Source organism: Necator americanus, chromosome I (assembly GCF_031761385.1).
Source record: "Necator americanus strain Aroian chromosome I, whole genome shotgun sequence".
NCBI classification, from domain to species: Eukaryota; Metazoa; Nematoda; class Chromadorea; order Rhabditida; family Ancylostomatidae; genus Necator; species Necator americanus.
Window position 1 is genome coordinate 25,386,955 of NC_087371.1, and position 27,909 is coordinate 25,414,863.

The window sequence follows — 27,909 nt, forward strand, 5'->3', positions numbered from 1 at the left end:
CGGTTAGAGTTGTAGCCATACTGTTGATGATTCGAAACCGTCCTGGTGCGAACCAACTCTATCATGCATCCGGGTCGACAAATTGGTATCAGATTTGTTAGAGAGGATAAGAACACTGACTTGATTATCGGCTAGTCCCCGCAATTCCCTGTATACACCAACACACGTTCCACAACCCCAACGATCACGAATTGTAGTGAAATGCGTTGGTGCCTCCCAATTGAATTGATACGTCAGTTATCCCTTTTTTTTCTTTTATTTAGAACTTTCAGTATAACTGCATATGTTCCTAAAGCTGATAACCCGCCTGACGTGGGCGGCCGATGATCTTGGACTTCACTTTTTCAGTATTTCCTATAGATTGCAGAAGTAGCTGTCTTTCATTGCATTAAGATCAGACTTAAGGTCATACTTCAGATATCACATTCAATGTTATCACCTATGCTCAAAAAGGACTCATTTCTGAGTTAGCCGATTACGTCGAAAGTTCCTACCTAAAAAGTACAACACGGTACTGTGATCGACTGCTACGAGCAACGCTTGAAGAAATTCACGATTCCCCACACTTTCAAAGTTGAAATTAATTTGTTAACATAATTTACTTTTGACTTCGTCACGTCAGAAGAAAATGGAGGGTTAAAAACTTTCAAACTATTGCCAAGGTTTTGGCAACTCTTGCGCCACTTCCAAGAATCGCCTTTTTTCTGCGTTCTAAGAAACGAAATTGAATGGTATAGTAGTTCCTGTGTTGCTCAATTCAACCGAATGTTACGCGAGCAGATGCGCAACAATAAATCTGTAAGAACGTGTTCTGATTTTCGTAATGCTCGTAAAGCCCAAACGTTTGGCTCTACTCATACTTAGCTACCTTGAAACGTTAAGCAAATAAACTAAGACTGGCTATTAGATATTCTTTTGTAGATCCAAAGAGGCAAAAATCCGTTGTGAAAAACACAAACATCAAAAAAATAAAGAAAGATAGCTAGTTGGAAATGATATACAGATGTCTTAGAAGGGAAAATTTGACTCATTTAAGGATTTATTTTACGGAAATATCGCATTGCCCACGACTTCTGATGCGATAGAGACGAACAGATACTATGAGACGAATATTAGGCAACGCGAACTTTCTAAAAATATAGGAACAAAAGGTTTTTTGAATGCAAGTGCTACTTAACAACGAGAAAAGCGAATTATGAAATCTGAAAACATAAATAAATACCTAACGAAAACTCTGTGGGACTTGGACCGACTTCTCCAACTGTGTTTGAACGTAGTCAAATCACGATGATGAATTTAAAAAAAAAAAAAACTCCTTCAACGTATCAAAACATGCCAATCCGCGAGTGTAGCTTCTAAGCATCATCTGTGGTTACAATTACACGGCACGCTAGAATGATCAGTAAGGATAAGGTTCTCGTTCAATCCGTGCTTCAGGAACTCTCGTGGGGAGAAAGCACTTTTTTGTTAAGTTATTTACACAAAATTACCACGTTCAAAACATAGCTGTTAGGAAGGGCACACCGGTGGGAAACACAAATATACAAATGTCACACGGTGCAAAATTAGCCTTCCTCCAAATGAGAAAAGTTATCCTTCTTGACCAAAGTCGTTCTTGAACTGCTCCAGTTTCGTAAGATCTGCGTTATTGACAGTAGGTTTCACCGTTGCCAGGGATCTCATCATGTCTTGCTAAAAAAAACAGCAGGTTACAAAAGGCTTGCCGAATAAAAAGGGAAGAGCTTAAAAACTTGCACCGCTTACAAGGATATTTACAGGATGAACATAATGTCATTGGTTCTCATATCAATTAACAATGAAGGAAAATCAGTTGGAAAGGATGTACTCACAAATTCTTACCTCAAATCAAAGGTGAGACATGAGATATGTATTACAGCAAGGAAGAGGTTTCATTGAATTAAAAGAGTTTTACTTTAGTTTTACCTTTTTAGAACTGTTGAAAATACAACGAACTATAGATTATATACGTGCTCAGAAGTGAGTATGTATCTAAGAAAAAATTCAAGAAAAAGAAGAGAAGCGAAATCGAGTTTTTCTTGCATCATACAGGCTAAGTAAAGAAAAAAAAAGACTGGGAACGAAACTTTTATGGGTGGCAACGATGAATCGTAAAAAGACCAATGCAAATCATCAAAAAAGTATTGCAAAAAACATACATACCATAGTGAGTATGGGTTCCGCCAGTTTGTCGCCAGGTACATCCAACCAGCTCATCGGCATTGCTCCTCGATCACCCGGGCTGCACGGTGTTAATAAGTCATGAACAATAACGGATGGGTCTTTTCGAGATGGGCCGCTCACATATCTAAATAAAAAGCAACACGGATTAGACTCACACTACTACAAAAGACTAATAGCAACAACTGTGACGTATAGAGCGCTTCAATTGGTTCATACTGTCATTTGGCAGTACAAAAAGAAAAAAAAGGAGCACAAAAAACTATATGAAACAAAAGATGCAAGCATGTGATTACAACATGATGAGTGAGATGAAATCTTCGGATTTTGAGAATTGCTATCGAATGAACTATTTCTTTGCCGTATGAGTTTCTTGCAATGTTTTTGAGGACTCCGCATTTAGTGCACGCGTTCATTCATATTATGGTTTAGCCACGTGTGCGGATTGTACCTCTTGAACTTTCATCACTGGCATACATCAGTTCACTACTTACGTACTAACACACACAAATATCATCCTGATTAGACACACTTTTGTCACGTCCTTCTGCAACATAATTCTTTCTTGAAGGTAAAATAGGTCCACAATAATCGAGTCCAAGTGTTGAGCGAAGGTCATTCTTATTTGTCATTTGTTGAAGGACGTGGTTAGCCAAATTTAAGAATTGCCGCTACTTGCTGGATGAAAGGGTTAGGTTGGCCACCGGAGGTGGACATCGATAAGCTCCGGAACGATGTGGGGACAATATGTCATAAACGGTGAGTCAACTACCACGCCATGGTTTCACCATTCCACTATTGGGCGTCGCTTAGCTCAGATAAGAATAGTTCAAAATTTCAGTCGAGGTGTCAGCACGTTGCTACACCACGGGCTTTCAGCGCTCGACCTTGCGAGATGGAAGAGCGGATGTCTTCTTTCCTCTCCACAAAAGAGACTCATTTTCTTAATATGCTCATCATTGGAGAAGAAATGCGAGTTATGTATGAAAATCCTGAGAGTAGGTTGTGAGTGGATCTGAGTGAGAAGCCTAAGCAGGTTTCGAAGCCGAGCCTTTACATCGAAAAGGTGTTCATCTTATGTTGATAGTTCGGGAATAGGATAAATTACTGGGAATTCCTCCCGAAAGGTGAGTTAATAACACCACGGAATATGTTATCCAACTGTAAAAGCTGAAGGACCACATCGATCGCACACGCTGCAGAAGGCAGAAATAACTTCCCAGCTCGGCAACGTTGTACCAAACACGGGGAACTTGACCCGTGTTGAGCTGATTGAGCTATGGCTGGTTGCCAGTCTCCTAACCTGCTTATAGTCCGGACCTCACCTACTGCGATTACTGGCTCTCCAGCCACTCTCAGCGTTTTCTCGATGGCAAGAAGTTTAGACCGAGAGTGGGGTCAGAAAAATTCTCGGTGACTTCTTCACATCCCAGCCCCAGTCTTTGGGGGAGCAGGATATTGGCAAGTTGCCCAAATGTTGGGTTGGGTGGTGAATGGTACATACATCTGATATATAGGTCTGCTAATTTTGAAATATTTATAGTGGAGTGTCATTCAGAAAAATAGAAGGGAGCTATGTGACTACCTGATAAAGAGAATTTAGAGCCATTTACAACTGCCAAAGCAGAACATGTTGCCACGCAAAGTGAAAGTACCTAACTAACAACTTCTAGGACTTCACCATTGTACCATACACAGCAAAAAGCAGCTTACTTGAAGTGAGTTGCGGACTGAACACGTCGAACTGGTTGCATCAGGGCATCTTTAACAAGAATGTTTATGTCGTAACCGGAGTAACCTTCAGTACGTTCAGCAAGCATCTTGAAAATAGCTATTTCTTTATATGCAATATCTGCTTCACAGTGAATATCTCAACAGCATTGGTTGAGTTTCGCAAGAAAGCGAATTAACATAATATACTACATACCTTATAGTCATTGTCAGTCAGGTTGTTGTTATTACGCCCAACATCGAGTCGGAACATATCTTTTCGTGCGTTAGCCTCAGGCAAAGGAATGTAGATTCTCTTCTCGAAACGCCTTCAAAGGAAAAAATAAATAGATTACTATGGAGCAATTAGTGACATCATCTTCAGGCGCAAATTCAAAGAGAAAAATTCAGCAAAGCTATATAGCAAGGAGTGGTACACGCTGATTAATTGAATATGTCTCTGCGCTGCGTTTCTGCGTTCCAAACGATCACGAGTTCCAGGTTGTAGTTCCAGCAAATATCGTAAGACAGTGCGAAACGATTAAAATTTTCTTTGAAGAGTACCGTTTGACTAACACGCAACTGTGCAAGGCTTCACTTCATTTTGGCTCAATTATAACTAACATAACTTGGTTCCTCACAAACTTTCAGTGCAATTCACCTCCTAATGGCGGCATCTAGTATCCACGGAATGTTAGTGGCTCCAAGCACAAGTATGCCATCGTTATTCATGCCAACACCTTGCATCTGCACCATAAATTCTGTTTTTACACGCCGTGCGCTCTCACTTTCATTATCTGATCGCGATGAGCACAATGAGTCAATCTAAACAAAAGTCCAGCACATAATTATAATAAAGGATTCTAGTATTATAATACAACGTTCTAATAAACCAATAACAAACTACGTACAGACAATAAATTATTAAAAACTGAGCAGAAAGGAAAACAACAAGCGTACAACCCATCAAAACCCCTTCTGACATCCACACCGAATCTACCTTCCCAAACAATAGATAATTATCTGTTGCAGTACAACTTGCAAAAACGTCAATTGTTTTTGAATGCACCAAAACAAAAAAGTGGATGTCGTTATGGATAACATGAGTACATTTTCAGTAAACATACAGAGCTTGGCTAACTATCTAAAAAAATAATCACTTCGCAAACACCAAGGTGCAAGCAACCCATAATTTGTTAGACCATCTGAGAGAATATAAAACCAACCTCGTCGATGAAAATAATGGACGGTTTGTGCTCCCGGGCAAGAGCAAACAAGTTTTTCACAAGCCTGGAATAACGTCGATTTAAAACGTAACAGCCGCATAAAGTGCACAATTTCACACCAATAAAATTTCTCTGGTCTAGAAGAGAACATCTATATAATGCAATTTTCTCCACAAAAGGATAAAAATACAGTTTAAATTATTCCGTATGAGTTCAGATAAGAAATCAGTAGTGTAAACGACAGTAAGTTTGCTTACTTCTCAGATTCGCCGAGCCATTTAGACATGAGATCTGATGAGGAAACAGAGAAGAACGTTGAATTATCAGCTTCTGTTGCAACTGCCTTGGCTATGTACGATTTACCCGTACCTGGTGGACCGAACAAAAGGATACCTCGCCACGGTTTCCGATTCCCTGAATAATTGAGCCTCACGGTGTTGCAAATTCGAGAGAAAATGATCCACAAAATATATTCCAAATGAATTTCATGCCGGTCATTGCCTTTCTCACAGTTTTCTAACTTTCGTGAGAGTTCTACTCAACAAACTTCCTTATTCTTCAGAGACACTAAGAGAACAAATGTTTTCTGTACAAGTTATTGAGAAAATGACAACTCCCAGTTATTACCATAAGTTTAGCCTATCTTCAACAAGCAGATACTTTTAAGCAAGTCACTACCAGATTAGCGAATGATTCTACTACACTGATAGCATGATACATATCCTCACTCTGTGAGGACATGACAAATCCCATTGCCGGACGTGTTTTCGCAGTAGTCGGGCGGATTGATGGCGTTGAGTAATATCTTAGTATCTCAAACTCCTGTATCTGCGAGGAGTTGCTCGTTTTTACCATGATACTGTAACCCACGCTCCGATCTTACCTACTGGTGGGGAGACCTGCTTTGAAATTTTTCAAACATTGCCTACAAGCAACAATCAGCACTGTATAAACATGGCCCTTTCTCAGAACCCTGGAATGGAAAAGTTTCTCTGATTTCTGAGAATACTCAACCGCCGCAAGTCCAGGACACAGTTGTGAAACTGACGTAAAGCAACGCTACAAAAGTATGCAATGGTTGCAGTTTACAGAGTATTTCAGTGGAAAAACTGCAGTTTGTTCTCTTCAACAATATACTTATCGTTTACGACAAATAGACAACTCCATGAAACCTTCACCATATAGAAGAAAATTCAACAGATTATCATTCTACAAATATGAACTACCGTCAACAACATATTACATCTTTTCACCTGAGCCCTTGTTAGATATCAATATTATGACCTTCTCTTGAGAAAATCTGTAGCAAACAATAAATCAAATATATAATCAATATACCGTTAGCTGAAACAATTACAATCGAAGAAAAGAAGATGCGAAGACAATTAAAATATGTGAACGACAACAATTTTGGACCTAGAGGAAAAGATACAGTCTGGTGTAGTATTCCACATGATAATGGGCTTGTCCTGGACTAAGTAAGTAGACTGAAAGTGCAGTCCAGTGATGAGAAGTTCATAGTAACAGTGATGTAATGAATGTTTCAGAAGTTTTCAACCAGTACAATATTTTGCAAGGAATGCTTCGAAAGTTCACGTTCTGTCATTTACTGTCCTGCCAGCCCATTTACTAATTCCGGACACAATTTAAAGCCTTGTAGACTCCTACTGACACAGTACGGTCTAATGGGACGCGGAATTCGTGGTGTGTCCATTTCATTTATTTGAAGAATTTGTTTGAAGTTGTTTTGGTAGTCGTGCGAAATAATCTAACTCAATAAAAAACCGCTCAAAAATTGGCACGAACGTTGTTTTCAAGTGAGAGGAACGAGCAATTATCGACTGCTTTCTGAGAAGGACATACTATTTGGACGAACTGAACTGGCCTGAACTGAACATCTGAACTCTACATTCAGCTCTGTCAAAAGGAGTCAATAAAGATTTATGGCTGAAGATGACACATTAGCGGAATGATAGTCTCCTCACGCAACCGCGTAAGCATTAATAAGTCGTTCCTTGTAACCTAGGAGCCCCGATGGCGTACTAAACATCTGCCACCGGCGATGGTGACACCTAGCTTCTTCTAAGGCTCGAATGCGTTAACATACCCAAAGAAAAAAGATCTGCCTTCTCTTCTGATTCGTCTTTACCCATTTCTCCTTCTTGAATAGAACTTGTAAACTTTCTCAGCTAAGCAAAAAAAATCGTTCTTCTCTTTTTCCTTTCTTTTTCTTCTCCGAATCAGGAATCAGAATAGCTCTACTCTACCTTCAGGATTGTTTTCACTTGATTGATCCTCAGTAATACACATAGTGCGATGAATTGCAAAGAAACTGTTACAGTGCAAATTCGAAGTTCATTCTTTCGCCGCCTTTACTTCGATATCAAAAACACATCTTACGTCTTCATAAGCAATTGACAAATTTCTCTGCAATTGTACTTGTAAGATCACAGAAATTCATAATAAGTATTTGGCAAGCTATATGACGACCTCCAGCAATAAAAAATAATGAAGGCAGCACAGGAAATCGTCATAGCTCGATTGGTACGTAAAAACCATATATTGAACAATTTCAAATTTTCCAAAGAAAAGCCGTTGTGTACACCTTACGAACATTTTCTGTGAATGGGCACATTTGTTCATATCAAAGACCATACTAGTGTCACCATGACTAGTTTTGAGGTTAAGCAGACGTTCAACAAATGCTACACGTATCCATTGATCATGTGGGATCTATTCAAACTATCAAACTTCTCCGTAAAATTACCATTTCAACGAAGAAGTTGAAATTTTAGTTTGAAATTAATTGATCTGATTTGCTTAAAGTACCTATGCTTCATTCGCACTCTTCTAATGAAACAACAATGTTATTAGTGTCAACGTGAAAATGATTTCCTTCATCCCTGATTTCAACATTCTTGACACCTCGTTTTTTATTAACCACCTAGAACAATCACAAACCCAACAAATTCTACTTCTGTTATTAACTACTAATGAAAAAATTCTGAGAAAGAGTGGAATATACTAGTTCGCACGAACTGAAGAACCAATTTCTCATCGAAAGGCTATATAACAAAGTTTTAGTGTTGTGCAAAAAGTCGTCATTATGTCCTTAACCCCTTTTTTGATTGCGCTGGAAGTGAAAAAGATAATCATGATCAACATATATGAAATTCAATAATGCGGTCTACTCTCCCTGAGTTTTAACCATCCTCAACGTTAATGCTAGCGCACCACTGTACCTGGCCGATTACAAAAATCGATATTTTCAGGAACACACAAAAATAAATTCTCAGGAGATCATATTTACTAAGCATAAGATTCAAGAGATTTTAAAGGACACATTTCTTGTAGTAATCACCAACGCCATTCTCTCATGTTCCAGGTTTAGCTGCGATCTGATCTTAAGTATGTACTGAATGTGTCAGTAGTGTCAGAGAGCATAATGAAGTACACATAATTGCATCGTATTTGTTGTTACACGTTAACAACTTGTATAACTTCAATTCTATTCCCAAACCACTCAATTCTTGTTACTAGGCTTTACGGTGCCTTCATACACATGGAGTACATATTTCTTCCCACACAAATGAATCGAAGCTTGTGTGGAGGGCAGGCGGCCGTGCACAGCTGCTGTTGCACCGCATCGATCGCTGCGCCTCTGAGGCTCGCCAATCTTTGAGGGCGGGACTTCGAAGACCGACGTCGAGGAACTGACATTCACGAAGCAACGAACAGGAGCAGATAGGAGATTAACTGTCGGCATCGGTGACGTCGTCACCCTTCACGAGAACCAACCACGTTGCGTTCAATGTGGAATTCGTCGGAAATCGACGATGCCTACGCGAATATGACCCACGTTTCTCCGCCATCACCACCTCTGGCCATCATATTCGGCTGTTTCACACTTATTGGTATCGTCGGTAATTTGGCATTATTTCTCTACATCCTCATTCACAAGCTGTATCAGAATTTTATCTCCTCGCACTTTATTGCGCATCTCTGCATCACGAACCTTGTTGCATTGCTAGTGCTGTTACCAATATTCATATATACAATCTGGACAGGAGTGAACATATTCCAAGAGAGCAACTTTATGTGTCGACTACAAGTGAGAGCCTTTGGAATTCGTTTTGCTGTGCACTTCTTCCAATTAAATTTGATTCTCTCTTATTCCGCCCAGTGTGTGCGTGTGTGTTAAGCGCGAACAATTGATGCGTCTCTCAATACGAAAATTGCGGCTCACGTCAATAACAAAAATTCCAGATGTAAAAGTCCTCTGCATACTTCTCAGCCCACATACATAGAAATGAAACATATTTTAATCAATAACACAAAAAGTGTCATTTTCGGTTGACAGTTTCGATGGAAGAGATCTTTCAGCGTAATTTTACGCAAATTGTTGATGCTAGAAATCTTCGATCGAATGTAGAACGAAAAGATGCAAAAATTTCGATTTTAACTCAGCTAGAGAGCGAAATTACTAGATGAAAGAAAGTTGAAAATTTACATGAGGACTACACGTATTATAATGCTGGAAGTAAAAAGTAATTGAACATTTTCCAAAAGTAAATTTACAAATCCGTGATTTGCTGCTTTTAGAGAAATTAGAAAGAGAACAATAAATGTGGACAGGGAGCAGTATTGTATTCAATATGCGTAGAAATATTGGGAGTGAACACTCCCTGAACCCTAACCTTTTACCCTCACCTTAAATTCTCTGAACAACTTGGTCAATGGAAATGCCCCTCCTTATCGTAACAACTGAACTGGTTCAATTCGTGGCTTTATTTTAGGCACTTCTCACATGCACGGTATGGACAGTCATGGCATTAATGGCATTGTGTATCGCTGGAGTCCATCTGCTGACTTTTGCCAGAATTCATTACGACCAACTGTTCGGTCTTCGTCCTGGTATTCTCTGCATGCTGTCGTGGGTGATCTCGCTTGTACTCGCGCTACCGTCTGCTACTAACGGTCATATTGTCATCTATGATGCCTCTCTTCGGCACTGCATATGGGGTCATTCAGACTCTGGTCTGAAATTTCTCACCTACCTTCTTATTCTTGGTGTACTAATACCAGCCGCCTTCTCATCATATGCCTATATACGTGTGCTCGGCATTCTTTATCACAGTCCCATTGTATTCCAATCTTTAGGACTATACAAGAGCCGATTTCTCGTCTATGCATTCTTATTCAGGTAGGCACTTTGATGCTAGCCATCAGTAATGTAAATGACTCATTATTCGAATATTCTATCTTGTAATTAATAATAATGAATGTGATTTTAAAGGCCAAAAAAGAATAGCATAGAAATGTTCTCAAAATTAACACTGAGAAAAGATGTTTTCAAAAGTAGGAAAATGTGAAGTGCGAAGATGGAAAGAAATCAGTAATGCATCATAAAAGTTTCAAACCTTTGGAACAAAAACATGAAATAATGGAAGGATTGAAAATTATTACAAGCGAACAGGAATGAAAATAAAGGAGTGTAAGTTCAAGGGAAATCGATAAAATGAAAAATATTGGTTCCACGATCCATTCCTTGTGTGTTGCTTCCGTTTCCTTAGCTTTTTACAGCGTTTAAAACAGAGTAGCTAGTTTTAGTGGCTAGAGTCAACAAAGGTTTTCCGTTCCTTGCGTAACTCAACATGTTTTCATATTGATGCAGCTTTCTTCGTTGTCAAATGAATGGAAATAGCAAAGTATCGACCAGGATGAGAGACAATCTTTGTGCGCTAATTCGTGATTTCTTAATTTGGAGTAAATCTAAATAGGGAATAAAACGAAGTCTATTGTTGCTAGTAAGTACATGTGAGAACTTGTTGAAATCTATCTTAATTTCAGCCCAATGTATCAAGTGCCGTTCTACGCACTCACAATGATGCACGCTAACCACAGCTGGAGGATACAGACGGAAGCTTTCTGGCCCGCTGTTTGCATGTTCGTAGCCTTTACTCAGTGTCTCGTGTCGCCTGCTCTCTATGGCGCCAGCCTTTTCATGATGAAGGAGGAAGACATGGCACTAACGGCACGAACGCACAAAGGAGCCACAGGATATCAGCACGTGCAAACTCACAATATGCAGGCGCAACTGATATAAACGTCATCAAAGAACTGACACATTCAATCCTGCCAACGAAGTCTAGTTTGCGTTTTGTTGACAAATTCCATGCCTTGCAAAAAGATTTTCTTCTAAAAAAGCAAAATGCGTAATCCAAATCATAAGATGAGTACAATTCCAATCGTATTGCATAGAGCCGTAATACTTTTGTAATCAATGACCGTCATTCTCACTGTCTTTCTGAACCGAAAAACAAAAGTTAATGTTACAGGCAAGCGTTTCATTCTAATTTCAACTGTGAATGATTCTAGAACTTTATATAAAGAATTATCAACTGTTTTATTCTGTTATCCGAAAAGAAAATAAATCCGAAAATTTTTTGCATCTCCTCTAGAAATAGCAAGCACTGCAATCCTCGAAATCAGGATAATTTGGTTGTTTGAGGAAGGATATAGCAGAGAATACGGTGAAAAACTAGATGAAACCTCCGTAAGAAAACAGTCATAGTCACTGGAGCTCATTTTTACGCGCAGAAATAAACGGAAGTTTTAATCAAATAATCATATCAAGTGAATAAGGTCAAATGAAGGCAAATTGAGATTTCTCTCTTCTCCATCCACCTAGATATCTGAGATAAAAAATGCTATCACAAAACATTCATCATGGTTTATCTCAATAAGAATGAGAAAATGCGTTCTTATCAACTATTGGGATTGCAAACCCTCCGCTTTTCCTTATTCCAGATGTTATTGCATCAAGATAGACATACCTAGCCTTTTCTTTTCGAGATGTTTGTTCTTTTTACGAGGTGTCATGTAGGTGTGCTACGTTACTTGTTTCTTAGTTCCTGTGTCAAAAATTTGCTGTATCTTTACTAAATTCACTTTGTAGACCATACATTTCTTATCAATCTTTTTTATCAATAAAATCGTTGATATCTTGGAACGATCGAGTACGCAAACTTGAATTAAAACTTAACAGATGTCTGCCAGGTTTGACAAAGATACTGTCGATGTGGGAATTTCTGCAGATATACAAGATTTTACTATTAGCAATTTCCTCCACAACCAGATGAAATACGAACGAAGAAACGACCTATCGTGAACCTATGAAATTTTGGGACTGCGTCTCAGAAAAGAAAATGAAGAAGTTCCTGACTTAGAGTATTGTATACGTTCGTTTCAAAGTTTGACCGTGAAATTCACTTCCCGGTATTTTCTTTTAAAAAGAAAAACTACGGATATCATTGGTGATTTGAATTTCTGTTAATGGCCGACTATATACGAATCAGAAATTTCGAAGAAAAAAAAACGCCTGCAATCCTCGAGAATCCTTGTAATAACGTAAGAATCATGTATCGTTACATATGAAAAACACAGCAGATGCTTATAATTATTTCAATGAATATACCCTTTCCTTTCAAACGAATGAAGGAGGAAGACAAACAGAACGAGAGATTGCAGGCGCGCACGAGGATTAACAGGTACGTGCAGTCCGAGTGCAAGTTGATTAATGAACCTATTGGCAGAGTTAAACCCAAGCTTGCCTCCGAAGTGGTTCTGGTATAGCTAACAGAGTAAAAATGAAAGCAATGACAGCGAGCACAACCAAATACCAATGAATCAAACTCTGTGAACTTGAAGGCGTACCGGTAAAGAGTTGAGGGAATTTTATAGGCAAAATAACTGCTTCTTTAAGTGCCTCTTTTGCTGTTTCTAGCCCGGCGATATCACTCCATTTCACGTTCGGCTTCTCCATGACAATAGCACCGGATAGCTTATCCTAAGCAAACGACCATTGGTTTAGGAGAACTATTGGTTTAAAAAACATTACTGATTTTGGAGCTCTTTGTAAAACACCAAACACAACAACAATAAACACAACTTTCACATAATGAGATTTGGTTGTGGAATACCTGAAGTTTCTTCTTGTCCGCATCCTCATCGGAATCGCTATCTTTGGAGTCCTTTCCTCCATCCTTAAATTTTTACAATGACTTGGACAGTGTTAGCTAGTGTAAAAAATAGGAAAATGGTTCGTACAATGACGAAATTAAATTCAACAAAAAAGAAATACGTTCACTAATATGGACTGCATTTTCATACGATTGAAACACTTTTAAAAGTTTTTTCCTATTACAAAGATCCTAGACTTTTAGGGCTCGATGAAGGTTACCTACGAGTAATCTCCGACCTCAACAAATGAACCTCAATATATGTTCTTCTATATGAAAATTTTATTCCATCAAATAACCAAATTAGATAACCCAGTTTTCTCTACACTTTAAATAGACATGTCAAAAAATAGAGCATTGAGGTTCCTTCTTTTTCCTTTTTCAAAACAAAGTGAGATTCGTTTTGGGTGGGTTGTTCTGATTTCTTTAAATTTTATTATCTAAGGGGATATCCATTCTCATTCGAAATGATTATCATATCGTGCCAAAGCTCGCAATTCAAACTAGTGTAAGTATTATTAACTTGAAAAAAAACAACAACTTCATTAGGGTTGTAATTTTGGAGTACACGAGTATTTTTTTCCCAAAAGTCCTCCGTCTTTCTCCAGAACCTATTTTTCCTCCTTTTTCTATTGAATATAACATCAAAAATTGCAGCCAATACTAAACGGTAGATGGCTGCGAATATACTTATTGGTTAGAGCAAAAAACCAATAAAATAATTACCTTCACAGGCTTCTTGTCTTTACCTTCCTTCAGAAATTTCTTTATTTGCTCGTATCGGTTCAAATAGGTGGTGCATTTGGAACGAATGGTTTCTTTCTGCTTGTCTCCTTGAGCCTCATCTGCAACATGGAAACCGCAATAGGAGAACACATACCCTTATAATTTGCTTCTAAGTAACAAGCAAAACGTGATCCTCAAAATATTGAATACTGAACCAAAGATCGAAGCCATCAAAATGAACTGTTGGTGAAATTTGCTGTACACGAACTACATCTGTATCCAAGTTAAACAATACCCTTCTAGCAGATATTGTGGGTTGCAAGCCGTTAGAGAAATGAATTGAAAACAATGGATGCCGGAGAGTTCAGGTCAGGAACTAATGGGATTGTTTTTCCTTTGATTTTTTTTTGCTTCGGCAACTGTCTCTGTGTAGACTATTTTTAACCCTGTAGGAATGAATTAAGAACTCTGAACGAAATAGTAATTGCATAGGCCGCATATTCGTCCTCTAACTTGACTCGGGATTCTGAGCCGAACTCACATCTGCTAGCACATAAAAGGCTTAATCAAAGACGATCTCACAATCATGCATTTCTAACAATAAATCATATTGAAATTAACTTATTTCCACGTACAAAAGTAAGAAATTAAAACTGTTCAAAAAGAAATAGGACAGTCTCAGAAGGTACCATAAAGGATAAAGTGCATGGCGTTGATCAATCCCTATGGAGGATGCGCCTACGCGTTCGACTTCAACTCAGACCTCGTTTGAGGTCTATGAACGCGTGTGCAGCCTTACAATGACTTGCTGGGGCTAGTCGACGTGTCAAGTCAGTGTTTTTATCCTCCGAGACAAGTTTGGTACCAATTTGCCGACAGCGGAGGGATGAAAGGTTTGGTTTGCACTAAGGCGGATTCGAACCTCCGATCGATTGTAGCCACGGCAGAATCTCTTACCGACTGCGTCACACCACCCCAAAAGGTATCAGTGGCTCTAAATCTTTAGAAAGGAACCTCATTGCCACCACCCACTCACTAACTATTACGAGTACTAGTTCATGACACCAGATATGTACATGCGGGAATCTTCACGTTTGAAGTCATGATCTGTAAGGAAAGTTCCTGAAATGTATGACAATTCCAAAACAAGCACCAACAATCCATCACGCTATCAGCAATACGGACACGCTCGCCAAACCGTGTGCCCCACATTGTAGAGTCCTACATGTTTCACTGCTGATTGCTTCGCAGAACCACTACTTTGGTTGGATGTACAAGTTAATTTTCAAAGGTGTTTCGTTTGGAGACTAAAAATGTTCACTGAAAATAACTCAGAGAAAGAGATGACAGGTCCGATGGAAAACTAAGAACGATTCAATCAATAGTACATTTCCGCTCGCCTTCTTCACCAAGACCTGAAGCTCTTTTGAGTTCTTGAAATTCACCTCGCCACTATGAACAGCCGGTCCACAGTTTTACACTAAAGGCATCACCCCATGAATCTGACGTGGTGCAAATTTCAGGTGGAGTATTCTTATAAAGGATAGTAGATTATGGAGAGGAGGGTGATTCCGTCCGTTTCTTCCTAATTGCCGTAAAAAACGGCCCAGAAGATGCGGTGCCGCACAATGCTGGCGCGCTCCAATCGAACTCCCTGTAGAAAACTGTGCGCTACAACTCCTAGAGGAAATGGACGGAATCACCCTCTTCTCCATAATCTACTATCCCTTGAAAGAATACTCCATCTGAAATCAGTACCACCTCAGATTCGTGGAGTGATGCCTGTCATTGAATTCATTCAGAAGAGTATTTTTGAAATAAACAAATGATCTAGTGCCTTCTAGAAATGAAAAATGCAATGCGAGGATGAGCAGGTTAGAGCTAGCGGATGTGAAAAAAGATTTGTCAAAACTGAACGGCTATTTTCGGGTGTAAAGTGTGGAATGTGCAGTCTTTGTTGGATTCTGAACTTCCGACTTAGATTACTTTGATAGTTCTTTTCTGCGATTTTTTATGTTTCTCGAGAGGAAATCCTCCCCAATTTGCCAACTCCGGCATTTCTAGGAGCTAGGACGATAGAACCCAGCAAATTTTAGACTATTATCATAATCACATTGCTTCGGTTTAGGTCATCTACAACGTTCTGAACCAACAATGTAGTAATAACACTATAGAGTATAATTATTCTATAATGCGAACGTTAAAGAAAAAAGGACCTTGAGTGTCAACAGTGTTGCTAGTGAGAGATAAATAACGCAGTCGTCACAGAATAACCATAGAATAGCGCAGTTATATCCGTGTTTTTCAAGGCAGAAAAAAAATTCCACCATGAAAAACATGTGCTTACTTTAAGACCATTAGTTCATCACTTAACTGCTATCAGAAATATTAATTTTTATTCATCCTTGTCCAATTACTTAAGATTGAAATAGATGATTCATCTATAGGTTGAAAACGTTCCAAACTCACATTTAATAGCGTGTATAAAGTATGATATCGCTTGATCGTAGTATGTGAGTGCAGTTTCGTACTTGCCTGCCTTATCCTCTTCAGTGGCTGTAGTTACCAGTTCGATGGCTTTCTAGAAATATGTGAAATTAGATGATGCATGTCATCGATATCACTGCTGATCTTAGCGAACTGACACACTCCGAACAAATAAATTCTAAAACCTTCTTTTCTTTTCTTTTTTTTTTGGGAGGAGAGGGGCGGGGAGTCTGCTGGCAATAGATTTTCAACATAACCCGGTCATCATGTGTAGAATTATACTCTTATAGGATTGTCAGTACAAGCCTGCCTATAGAAAAGCGGCACATTTCTGATGAAAAGTTAAGTCCTCGTACTTCACAGCAAAAACACACATTCTCTGTATTGGAAATCGAAATGTCTGCGTTCATCCGGTCTTCAACGCCTACTATTAAAACCATGTACCTGATTTCAGGAGACATCTGGACAAGAAAAACATCAAATGGGACTTTATTTCCGGGGAAAGTAGAACTTTTAAATCAAACTGAAGTCCATTACGGAAGTACGTGGAAAATCAGTGGCGCAATAACGAGTAATAAATAAGAAAGTAGCGTGAATTGACCCGCAATAACTCAGTTAATAGACATACCTGTAAAGAGGAGGTTGCCATTACTCGCAAAGAGGTTTCTTCTCGAAGGAAACTGGTACCTCTTTGGCTAGAAATGGAACTGAAAAAATATTTATGAATAGCCAGTGAAGTCTAGCATTTAAGAAAGAGATGTGTGCGACACATAAATCTAAGCGATCTCTGACGAAATGAGTGATGGTGAGTCACTCAAGATGACTCACACCCCAGCAATTTGAGGGCTAAACATGATGAACTTGTGGGAATTGAGGAGAAGGTAGAAGTCTGGGACCCGAAAACACAAATAACCAGTAAAGTAGGACCAACAAAACTCAAAACAAGCACTTATCGCCAACAGATTTTGCTTTTTATGAGAATCTAAAGGACAGCTTTCTCTCGCAATGGATTTGGTCCGGAGAGGAGTATATCGTCGCGTTGCGGTCGCGTGGCGTACGGCACCGACGGCGGCGCCGGCGTGTGCGCAGTCTCTCTGGCCTGGTAGGATGCGGCTGATGGGCTGCGTTTCTGGCGCTGGCGCGGACGCGGAAGGCCGCGAGGCGCGGAAAGTCAACAAGCAGATCGAGGAGCAGCTGGCCAAGGACAAGCAGGTGAGAGATTGTCCTGGAGTTCCGAGCCTTCCGGCTATGGCTTTGTTTATTAGTTATTGATCTGTGTGCTATAAATAGACGACGAGTGTATTTTGGGCTGCCTCTGCAGGTCATGCGCGCCACACACAGGCTTCTCCTTCTTGGCGCCGGTGAGAGTGGCAAAAGCACAATCGTGAAGCAGATGCGAATATTGCACATTAACGGTTTCAACGAAGCAGAGAAAATGGAAAAAATCAAAGACATCCGGCGAAATATACGTGACTCTATGCAGGTTTGTCAACAGCTCTCCCAACTTTCGCAACATTGCTCTCCCCGTTAGTTCGTTGGTATCTGGCGTAGCATATATCGGATTGAAATCGGTATTCTTCTCCTATCTTCTTCGTGCTGTCCACTCAGTGCTATTTTTAGCGCTTTTGCATTTTTAATGAGAAACCGGGCGATCTGCGCCTGCACTCGGCGATTTTCAATAGTCTCACATCCTGTTCTATATTTAGATTTCGAAGACGTGTTTGTTACATGACTCAGCACAGTTGTTGTTTCATGGGAACGTTTATGTGTTGGAAACATCTTTTCGAAATCCCGGGAACTGGTTCTTTTATTGCAAAGTGTTTTACTAGATCATGGGTGTTGTTGAGACTGTAGGATGCAGGGCGGCATGTATGGTCTGATTGAAGGTAATTCTGCGCGCGATGGGGACGATCGATCCGAGAGTGTTCTTGGACGATCCGAGCACGCAGGCGAGCATGGACTACGTGCTGAACTGTGTTAACGAAGTCGATGGCGAATTCTCACAGGTCAGCTTCATGTTGTTTTAGTTGGACACTTCTACTATTCACCAAAGTAGTTAAGTATAATTTTTGATTATGCTAGGGTGGCTCCCTGATAAATCCTGATTACTTGACTTCTTGTACTAGCAAAAACACATCATTTTTAAATCCATTTATATATATATATATATGTATATGTATATTTATATGTTGATTTCTATTCTACTTTTGTCTTAATAATAGTAAATGTAATCTAAGGATTGTTAATTGTTTACTTTAGAAAAACTGCACTAAAGTTGCACCCATTGATGTTGATGTGAAAGGTATGTATGTAATTTTTTTGCAGGAATTTTATGATCACGTTGCTAAGTGCTGGGCTGACAAGGGTGTGCAAGCCTGCTATGAACGAAGCAGCGAGTACCAGCTCATTGATTGTGCGAAATAGTAGGTTTTTTTCTTCCTTTGTATCCGTTGTTGCATTGCAGTTTTAAACGTCCATCTTGAACGCCAAAGGAATTTCGTATTAACTTTTTCTTGCATTGAGTTTTCCATAAGTTTTTTTTTTGTTTCAAATGCTAATTGGGTAAGTTTCGGAAGAAATCCCACAAAATTTACTTAAAGCATTCGATTGTGCGTGGGTATACGAGGATGTGGGGCATATAAAATACAGAAAAGAAACCTTGGTGCTCATGTCACGTGGCAATGCTTTTATTTCATTAAGTCTACTTTCTCTGATATCTTATCGGCATAATAGAATTATTTCAGCTTCCTAGACAAAATTGACGTCGTTCGTCAACCCAACTACGACCCGTCGGAGCAGGTATTTTTTTCATTTTAGGTTGTATCTGTGAAAACAACGAACGAAATCCAAAGAAAAAGCAAGATATAAAGTATTCACATGAGGGCTTGTTGAGAATATATGACTTACCTTATAACAAATAGCCACAACGTGATAGTTTTGGAGCATTTTTTGTTTGGCTGGATTCCATTTACAACCATTCTTATACGTTAATAATTCGACTTTGCTTGGAGCTTGGAGAGATGAGCGTGTAACTTTGACTATCCTACACGTTTACTTAATGTTTGCTCTTACTGCTCATGCCATTGAAACATCCTCAGTAACCTGCTGGCAGCTGTTGCGTGCGACTAAGCAAACCGAACATGATTTTTGTCCAGTATTCAATAAATACTATGTATAAATGACGACAACTACTTGTTCATCCTCCAGGTTTTTTTTTATTATCATAGCTGGTGGCGCTGCTATTGGTTATTTTTGTTCGTGCGTGTTTCGTCTCTGAGTAAGTGCAGAACGTACTGCAATTTGGTAACGAATGACACTTTTTTCTTAGGAGTGATAGTTCTTCATGAACGTTGCACTAAATCCCCTCCTAACCCTTTCTTAGACCCAGCTGAAATTCAGTGTTAGGACGGCCAACGCAACTGAAATTTTACTCGTGATAATTCAGCTGCTCTCATAATTGGAAACTACTTTGCAAGTAGCTTAATGTATCTTACTCATATTTTCCAGTAAAACTGGAGTAAAATTGTTGTAAGTGTAGGGTTGGTAGTTTTCTTGATTTTGAGTTTTTTTTTTGTTATATAAGGAGTTGAACGAAGGCGTAATAGTAGAAGAAAGACTGGGTATGTAGAAATGGGATCTATTAGTTAGCTACTATCCTAGGCATGAATTGCTTGCGTTTTCGTCGAAATTGTACTTTTGGATGTAGTTGGTTACTTAGACTGTCGCACTAGGTGCTCGGTGCGATAATCGGGCTACCGGTCGTCTCAATCGGTTGTTCACCAACCGCTCCCCTTGGACAACATTAGTGCTATTACAAGATTCAACGCACATCAGTCAGGAATGTTTGTCGATAGCTTCTTTAACCTTTTGACTGGTTCTCACGTAGATTCGAATTGATTACCAAGAGGTTTAAATTCATTATTTGGCATTTAGATACCATCTGTTTGGGGAAGAAAAAAGTAGTAAAACATAAGAGTGCAACAATATTCATTCTTATTTTCTCGTGTCATCATTTGGTCATTAATTTTTCTACAGTGGCGTGCCTACAGCTGGTTTATTGATGTGGTCACCTGTCGTTTCAATATAGTGTGAAAAACAGCGTTTTAAAATTACTGCAGTTCTAGAAAACTTCTATGCTGGGTTTCTTAAAGCCTATTTTAGATTATTTCAGACTATTTTGCTGTGAAAACTTCGTGGACTTCATTATGGTTCTCTCTCTCAAAAAAAAAATCTATTCTTCTACATTGTATATGAACAGTTGGAAGCAATTGACGTAAAATCAAGCATCAGCTATCAGAGTAGCAAATTTGAACTGAACGTTTAAATGTGTTTCCTCACTTTCTTCACGTTTGCACCTCACCTTTTTGTGCTGTTTAACAATTGCTGTTCCAGCACTGAGAAATCATGGAAGGTTGCTAATGTTGTTAATGATTTATGATTCACAGAGGAGTATATTTTTCAAAATTACTCATTTGTCGTTCTCTCATTGCGTTCGTTTTCGGCTTTTTTGTTTAGCTTCTAAAATTGAAAATATCATTGCTAATTTTTTCCTTTTATACTGCAAGAATATACGCGTTTGTTTGTCTTCCATCATTTGAATTCTCAGGATATTCTTCGGTGTCGTGTTATGACAACTGGTATTTTCGAGACGAAGTTTGAAGTTGACAAAGTCCGTTTTCAGTGAGTGCAGCCATTACCTGTTTTTCTTGTAGTTTTTTCCTGTTGTTTTCTAATATTTTGTTCAAATATTCATTTCATTGGTTAAACTCGTGCATCCTATGCGTTTAGCATGTTCGACGTGGGAGGACAACGCGATGAAAGGCGAAAATGGATTCAGTGCTTCAACGATGTCACAGCCATCATTTTTGTTTGTGCATCGTCATCTTACAATTTAGTACTTTGGGAGGACAGCACTCAAAACCGGTCAGTTCTTTTTTTCCGAATTAACATTGCCGAGTAAGCGTAGCCAAAATTTTGTGCATTTCACTGCTTTAAAATAGATTTTGTGCTGAATATGATATATTATTTTTTCTTTGGGATTCCCGTCTACTTTTCTTTTCAACATTGCCAAAGTTGATTTTAGACTACGAGAATCACTAGCACTGTTCAAAAATATATGGAATAATCGCTGGTTAAAAACAATTTCAGTTATCTTGTTTCTTAACAAGCAGGTAACTTAAAGCTTTTTCTTCAGTGTGACAGTTACTTCGCTACCGATGACCATTTTGTAGGATCTTTTATCGGAAAAGATTAAAGCAAAGCGGTATTTGCTTGAATCATATTTCCCGGAATTCGCTAATTACCAACTACCATCTGATGCTGTATTTGATGCAGCCGACGACAAAGACGTAGTGCGTGCTAAGTATTTCATTCGAGGAGAGTTTTTGGTGAGTACCTTGTCAGAATAGTTTTACCGTCAAATTCCTATTGCTACAACATATTGCAGTTCTGTAAATGTCATACCGATTTGGGAATCAGTTTTCGAATGAAAATGTGGAAGAGTTAGTGGTGTTTAAAAAATAGCTGATTGTTTCAGACCATTTCTTAAAAGTTAGTTGTTGCGAGTGTTATTCGTTTAGAAGTGGGGCTGAAGAGTTAGCTGTGACGCAGTTTTCAAGATGGGGTATTGACGCTAGGTATCTTCGGCCAGTTGTTTAATTCAATGGTCGGGATCATTTTTTTCGATCATGATAAATTTGGGGAGAGTTATTTCACTCTGACGAGTTTGGTATATTTTGGCAACGGTAATTGATTAAGGAATTGGTGTTGAAAGAAACATGGTTTTGACAGTGCTCTGTCATGCTGAAAAATCTATGAAATTGTGTCAATATTGAATGCGTGCTCGATTTCTTACGTGATCAATTACAACTTTATTATAATGCTCTTGTTAATGTTGTTTCTAATTTTTTTACATACAAAGTGTAAATCGTGCTTATGACGTTTTCACTTCAAATGTTATGCTAATTTCTTTGAGCGTCTAACTCGAAATCTACACTTCTCAGTAGTTCATACGTCGAATAAGGGGCGCTAGTGTTATATTTGGTGTCCTTGCTCGAAGAAGTACCATGAAGTACGGAAAACCCACTAAACCGCACATGAATACCAAAAACTGCATTGAGAAGAGGCTGGTGAGCCGCGGCGCGCCGTCAACTATTCCCCTCAGTTCCACCAATGCTGGCTTTTTCTCCATTTTATTGAACACCATCATCATAGTGCTTAATCGGATTCAATTTATTGTGCTTTTATTTTGCATCTACAACTTGCTAGTTTTTTTTATTATCTTTTTAGTTCTTTTATCTACGTTAAACTTCCTCGTTGGAAATTTTGACTTTCTCACGTTACGGGGAAGGGAACTATTTGATGTTGCTGCACATGCTTGTAGAATACGTTGTTGTTATGATCAGCAATCATAAAAAAATCAACCTAAAATGTTTTCCCAAGCCCGTCTTCAAAAATCTCTCTGTTCCCATTCCTAAAGTGATTATTTTATGATTCGAGTATATATCATGTTATCATCATTCCTTTTTGCGCGCTTCTCGAGACTGCAGAAAAGATGCGTATTCTTTGACTTTTTTTGTGGGTGTGATCACCCAACAAGCTTGCTCTGTAGACAAGACAACCTCAGACACCTCGGAGCTAAAGTGATTTAGATGCTTTAGTGCAACAAAAACAAGTTTCTGTTACTCAATTGTGAAACCGATGGGTGATTTTTGTGTTTTGATCGAAGAAACACCACAACACACTATTCCTCCCTCCTTTTTCTATATTTGACAGCTTTAACGCTACTTCCGATAACCTAACTCGATCACAACATTATCATTATTTTGTCGAGGCTTTGAGGTTCGTAAGCCAAGTTCCTGGCAATATCTCGAGTCTTGAATTGTTGAATAGCGGATAGATTTCCTGAAATTACTCTCATTCATGTGAAATTCTACATACTTTTGATCTCTATGCGGCAACAATCCGCGTGAGTGACCATTCTGGTGTGCGTTGTTTCTTCGAATTTATTCGGCTAGACAAGAACTCCATTTCTGAGTTGAAATGTGTGGAAATTCGTCACACATTCATTGGACACTCGTGCTGTCTTTTATTAAAACTGTTTGCTGATCTCATGCAGGGCAGAAAACCCCAGACACTGTTCCGTAGCATACTGATGGGGGCACGTTGGGGATTTCCCACCAGACTTGTCGTAGATGAAGAGGGACGGAATGGGGAGGGAAGGGAGCAGAGAGAAACGGAAGGGAAGGATCAAATCTTGAAAAAAAAAGAACAAAGCATATGCTGTTTTTGTTTAGGCTAATGGCTTACTACATTGATGATGATTATTTAACCTTTCCGTTTGATTAGTCCCTGCGACACAGAGATTAATCACGGAGCATATATCGCACAATGAACTTCCCTCCAATTTCGGTCCCTCACTGGATTGAAATTTTCACCGAGGATAAAACCTAGAATTCCACTATAATTACTTATTTAATCGGCGGAGTGGTGTTATCGCCCTCATTTTCGCCGAGGCATATCGTCCTTGAACATAACTTTGCCCAACATTTCCGATGTACTCTTACACAATTCATCTTCCATTCGTAATTGTTCCAACGCCTCCGAGAATTTGCGTCTCGCGTGCGTGAACTGCCTATCGACACCGGTCAACTCCAGGTCGACAGTATTCGGAAGTTTAGCACAACAAAACTGTTGTCACCAACGATTCCATGCTCTCTTTAGATATTTGACCTATTTGGGTTGAGCTTTGGCAGTGTGCTGGATGACGGGACTTTTTCGCAATATTTGACTAACTTCCACAATACAACTGTGCATGTTGTAGTTCATACGTGCTCAGCGCACGCACTCAATCGGCATTTACTATAATCAGGGTCACTAACAGCGGGTAGCAATCAGGGTGGTGTACGCACCTCAACGGTTTAGAACTCAATACTACGTGGTTTCAAGAAGTAACACCTAAATTTAATGACAGTTGTCAAAAATGCTCAAATTTCATCATTTATGTAGCAGAAACATGAAATATAGATGTTTTCTTAGACCAATTATCCAAATTTGCAATGAATTTCTAAAATATGGTATTGTTTCTATAAAATGGGAAAATCTGCCAACATTCTATCACAAAAACAGTTGAAAAAAATACTTGCTGTGAGAAAGATCTATAATGGCTTGTTCTCTTAATCTACTTCAAATTTGAAGAACACGGTTTACAGGGAAGGTTCCGCGTTAAGGGATTTCTTAGAACTAGTTGACAGTCAAAAATAAAAGGAGCGTTAGGTAGATTCCACTGTGGTGTCTTCAAGACATACGTACATTAGCAAAGCTCTCTCCAGTGTTAGGTAGATTTCACTATGGTGTCTTCAAGAGTGGACTATCCTTTGCAAATGCGGGAATCAGAGGTATCAGGAACGCCATAGTCCTCAGTTTATCCGAATAGGCTGCTTCCGCAAGGTTTGAGCTCAAGGTCAAAAAACACTCACAGGATTAGCGATACTGCGTGAAGTTGGTTATCGGTGGAATTACCTCTTTTTACTCCCTTTTTTATTTAAAAAAAAAAGTAAAAAGAGCTAATTCCACTAGTTTTCTCTACTTTACTTTTTTTTACTTTTTATGTTGTAGGGAACTCTTTTCACTAAGATACTATTCGGAATAAGGTTTTCAAAAATGTAAATGATAATGTGAAACACATACTTCAGATCCATGAACTAGAGGAATCATTTGAATTAGCGATGCAAGCCTTTACTTGATGAAACTCGTTACTCGTGAATACTATTCTCGTTTCAAGTATGGGCTTGCTCGAAAAGCTTTTGGCTTTTGAAAACCATATTCCGAATAGTATCTTTACTCGAGAAAATTCCATACCGAAAATTTACCGAATGTAGGATTTAAAGGGAGTGAAATAGATGGTGGAAGGATCTCTTACCGAATAGATGAGGAAAGGGGTGTAGCCCACGACTATGGGGGTGTTCAGGATCAGTTCCGTCCAGTAATACCGAAAAGGGCGCCCTAAACAGCCTTGTATGGTCTCCTCTACCTTGCAACTTGCTGCACGGACATGTCAGAACACGGGCAAATCTTTCGTTGTCCAATGTCTGAAGTACACCTAACTGAAATAAGCAACGGAAATTGCATCTTTCCTCCCCCTCTCTCCTGTGCAATCGCAGATGCGTTACGGATTGTCATTGTCAGAGTACCCGTGATAAGTTGCATCATTCGGGAGACGGTCGGAAGCTGTTTCTTTTTTTCCTTTTTTTTCCGGCCTACTAGAAAAGATGGGCGTGATGATGCTCGAACTACCCCGCTGCCCCTATGCATTTGCTTGAAGATCCTAATGTCGTAAATTTCCTGATACGCTGCATTTTAACATTTCGCTTTCATCTTTCACACGTTGAGATCTGCAACGAAAAGGCGCGGTTTTTTTTCTCTCTCGGGAGTTCTGTTGTAGAAGAAAGACGTTTTTTTTTTGCATAGGTGCGATACTGAAGAGCCGGACTCTCAAGTGAAGGGAGTTTGGGGTGCAGCTCAAGTAATGCGAATGCCTCCGCCAACCGTCCAGAACTGAAGGGGATCCTTTCGCCAAGCGTCCAAAAGTGAAGGGTTATGAAGCACCGGCTCCAACTATCGCATATACGGTTATTGTACAAGTGAAATGGTTCTAAAGGAGAGGTTGAAAATAAATAAATAGGAATAAATAAAGCAAATATAGTCAAATATAAATTAGTCAATTAAATATAAGTCTGTTGAAGTGTGGAGATATTAGTAGTGGGTGGAAACAAATTCTGGGAGATTTGCATAAGTCAATTTGAAAACATAGGATAAAACTACCAAGTGTTCGTTTGCAAATTTTCCTGTTAGAGGGATGACTACATTTATTTGTGAAATTAGTGTATGGAGCTTTTGAAAACAAAAATTTTTTATTAGACTTTAAAACTGTGATTTCAGCGAATCTCGACGGCTGCTGGAGACGGGCGACATCACTGCTATCCACACTTCACGTGTGCTGTTGACACGGAGAATATCCGGCGGGTGTTCAACGATTGTCGTGATATTATCCAGCGCATTCATCTTCGGCAATACGAGCTTTTGTAGCCGCTTGCTCGCCGCCGCGTGTCACCGCCGTTCTACACGCAGTCTGTATGTGTTATGTGCTGAGTTATCCCTTAACGCTGTTGCTCACCTGTTACTTTCTTGCCGTTGGCGCAAGCCGCTTGGCAAACTGCCAAAGCCTCCATACTCTTCTATTCTCACCCCACAAACAAGTGTTCGCCCTGCTTCAGTGTTGCACGTATTCCATTCTAGCCATCGCTAACGCTGATGTCGCCTATCTAGTCCTCAATATTCTTATTCGTGCGAGATTTTAAAATGATTCTGGTAGATTGCTTAAATGCGCTCATTAGTACGGCGGCATCTGAATTATACGATATCATGCCTTGATCCATTTCACGAACGCCACTTCATATGGTCGTATCACTTCCAGGGGCACATGTTCTTTTCTGTTTTCTTATCAGGAATTGTTTTTTTCATGCTGACTATTTCTGGTTTATTTTTTTAGGTTCCTGAATCATATGCCTCCTGGTACAGTGATGACGAACTTATACACTGGCGCTCATAAATGTCGCTGATAGTTGTAGTCTTGTGGCACGTCCACGTTATTCTGTACCACATAAGAGCACAGCTCAAGCTAGATGTGTGCATCCGTCATCCTTGTCGTCATTTCATTTTCGAGCCACTCCTTTCGCTCCCTTACATCCCGCTCTTCTTACACCTTCCATACGCCAGTCAGATAGTGAAACTCCCTATAGAAGAACTAAACTCCACATGCTCGGATCATGATCTTTGTCGGTTGCTCTCCACCTGCCTCTTACCCTTTGAAGTCCCTCAGCTTGTAGTGACTGCTTTAGTCTATTGGTAACTAACATCTTATTGTATTGGACACTGTCAAGCGTAATAACTGGCTGAGTCGTTGAGTGGCGGCGTGTATGTGAAGATTCGGTTTCGTCCGTTAACACCATTCATCCGACAGTCTCGGAAGTGGTGCGTTTTCGGTGCGCACGCCGGGGCTCTAGAGGGGAACATGCGGTGTATGTGCTTGTTTTCTCATATTTGATTTACTAGAGCAAACAAACAGGTCGCTAGCGCCAATTACGTTCATTATTATGTTTTCAATTTCCTTTTTATATTTGATACTAGCGGGATGTCATGTTATTAACTTGCCTATTTTCATTTTGTTTTTGTATGTATAACACCGTCTGTGCAACAGTTCCCCGTTCTTTGCTTTTAGCTGCTCTCATAATGTATGCTTTAACATGTACATCAACGTTAAGTCAGTAATTGCTTTACTATTTATTGTTTTAAGAGCGATACCACTAAGTCATTTTTGTTAGATTTCTCACGACCTTGATTCTTCTAATTCTGGCTCCCCACAAGCCTGAACTACTTTCATGATCTTTAGCAGTACGAATAATCATGAGGGGATATCAGGTGTTCTTTTTTTATTACTCGCAGATTGTTATAGTTCTATATTTTTATAACTAGGCCTCCGG

The 27,909-nt window shown here is 39.3% G+C and overlaps 3 protein-coding genes across 6 annotated transcripts; 2 read left to right on the forward strand and 1 right to left on the reverse strand.

Annotated features, from left to right (window-relative positions):
- Window positions 1–1,590: 1,590 nt before the first annotated feature.
- Window positions 1,591–17,223, reverse strand: RB195_006835 (uncharacterized protein; the record flags this gene model as incomplete). 3 transcript variants are annotated; one of them, XM_064180145.1, is made up of 12 exons in its annotated part: window positions 1,591–1,692; window positions 2,182–2,326; window positions 3,913–4,019; window positions 4,127–4,238; window positions 4,571–4,734; window positions 5,136–5,199; window positions 5,393–5,549; window positions 12,852–12,984; window positions 13,118–13,180; window positions 13,883–14,001; window positions 16,352–16,463; window positions 16,998–17,018. In XM_064180145.1, 12 exons carry the CDS (start codon window positions 17,016–17,018, stop codon window positions 1,591–1,593), a joined length of 1,299 nt encoding a protein of 432 aa, XP_064037038.1. The 3 variants fall into 3 exon arrangements, with proteins under 3 accessions (XP_064037038.1, XP_064037039.1, XP_064037041.1); XM_064180143.1 differs by lacking the exons at window positions 12,852–12,984; window positions 13,118–13,180; window positions 13,883–14,001; window positions 16,352–16,463; window positions 16,998–17,018 and adding an exon at window positions 7,243–7,288; XM_064180144.1 differs by lacking the exons at window positions 1,591–1,692; window positions 2,182–2,326; window positions 3,913–4,019; ... (2 more) ...; window positions 5,136–5,199; window positions 5,393–5,549 and adding exons at window positions 11,284–11,333; window positions 17,198–17,223 and having other exon boundaries at window positions 16,998–17,076.
- Window positions 8,947–11,241, forward strand: RB195_006836 (uncharacterized protein; the record flags this gene model as incomplete). Its single annotated transcript, XM_064180146.1, has 3 exons — window positions 8,947–9,246; window positions 9,932–10,338; window positions 10,986–11,241. 3 exons carry the CDS (start codon window positions 8,947–8,949, stop codon window positions 11,239–11,241), a joined length of 963 nt encoding a protein of 320 aa, XP_064037040.1.
- Window positions 17,224–17,476: 253 nt separating the features above from the next.
- RB195_006837 (uncharacterized protein) lies at window positions 17,477–26,978 on the forward strand (the record flags this gene model as incomplete). 2 transcript variants are annotated; one of them, XM_064180147.1, is made up of 12 exons in its annotated part: window positions 17,477–17,581; window positions 17,691–17,852; window positions 18,256–18,375; window positions 18,695–18,792; window positions 19,114–19,168; window positions 20,976–21,049; window positions 21,158–21,292; window positions 21,453–21,540; window positions 21,601–21,756; window positions 26,309–26,392; window positions 26,456–26,500; window positions 26,919–26,978. In XM_064180147.1, 12 exons carry the CDS (start codon window positions 17,477–17,479, stop codon window positions 26,976–26,978), a joined length of 1,182 nt encoding a protein of 393 aa, XP_064037042.1. The 2 variants fall into 2 exon arrangements, with proteins under 2 accessions (XP_064037042.1, XP_013298972.2); XM_013443518.2 differs by lacking the exons at window positions 26,456–26,500; window positions 26,919–26,978 and having other exon boundaries at window positions 26,309–26,455.
- Between the last annotated feature and the right edge of the window lie 931 nt (window positions 26,979–27,909).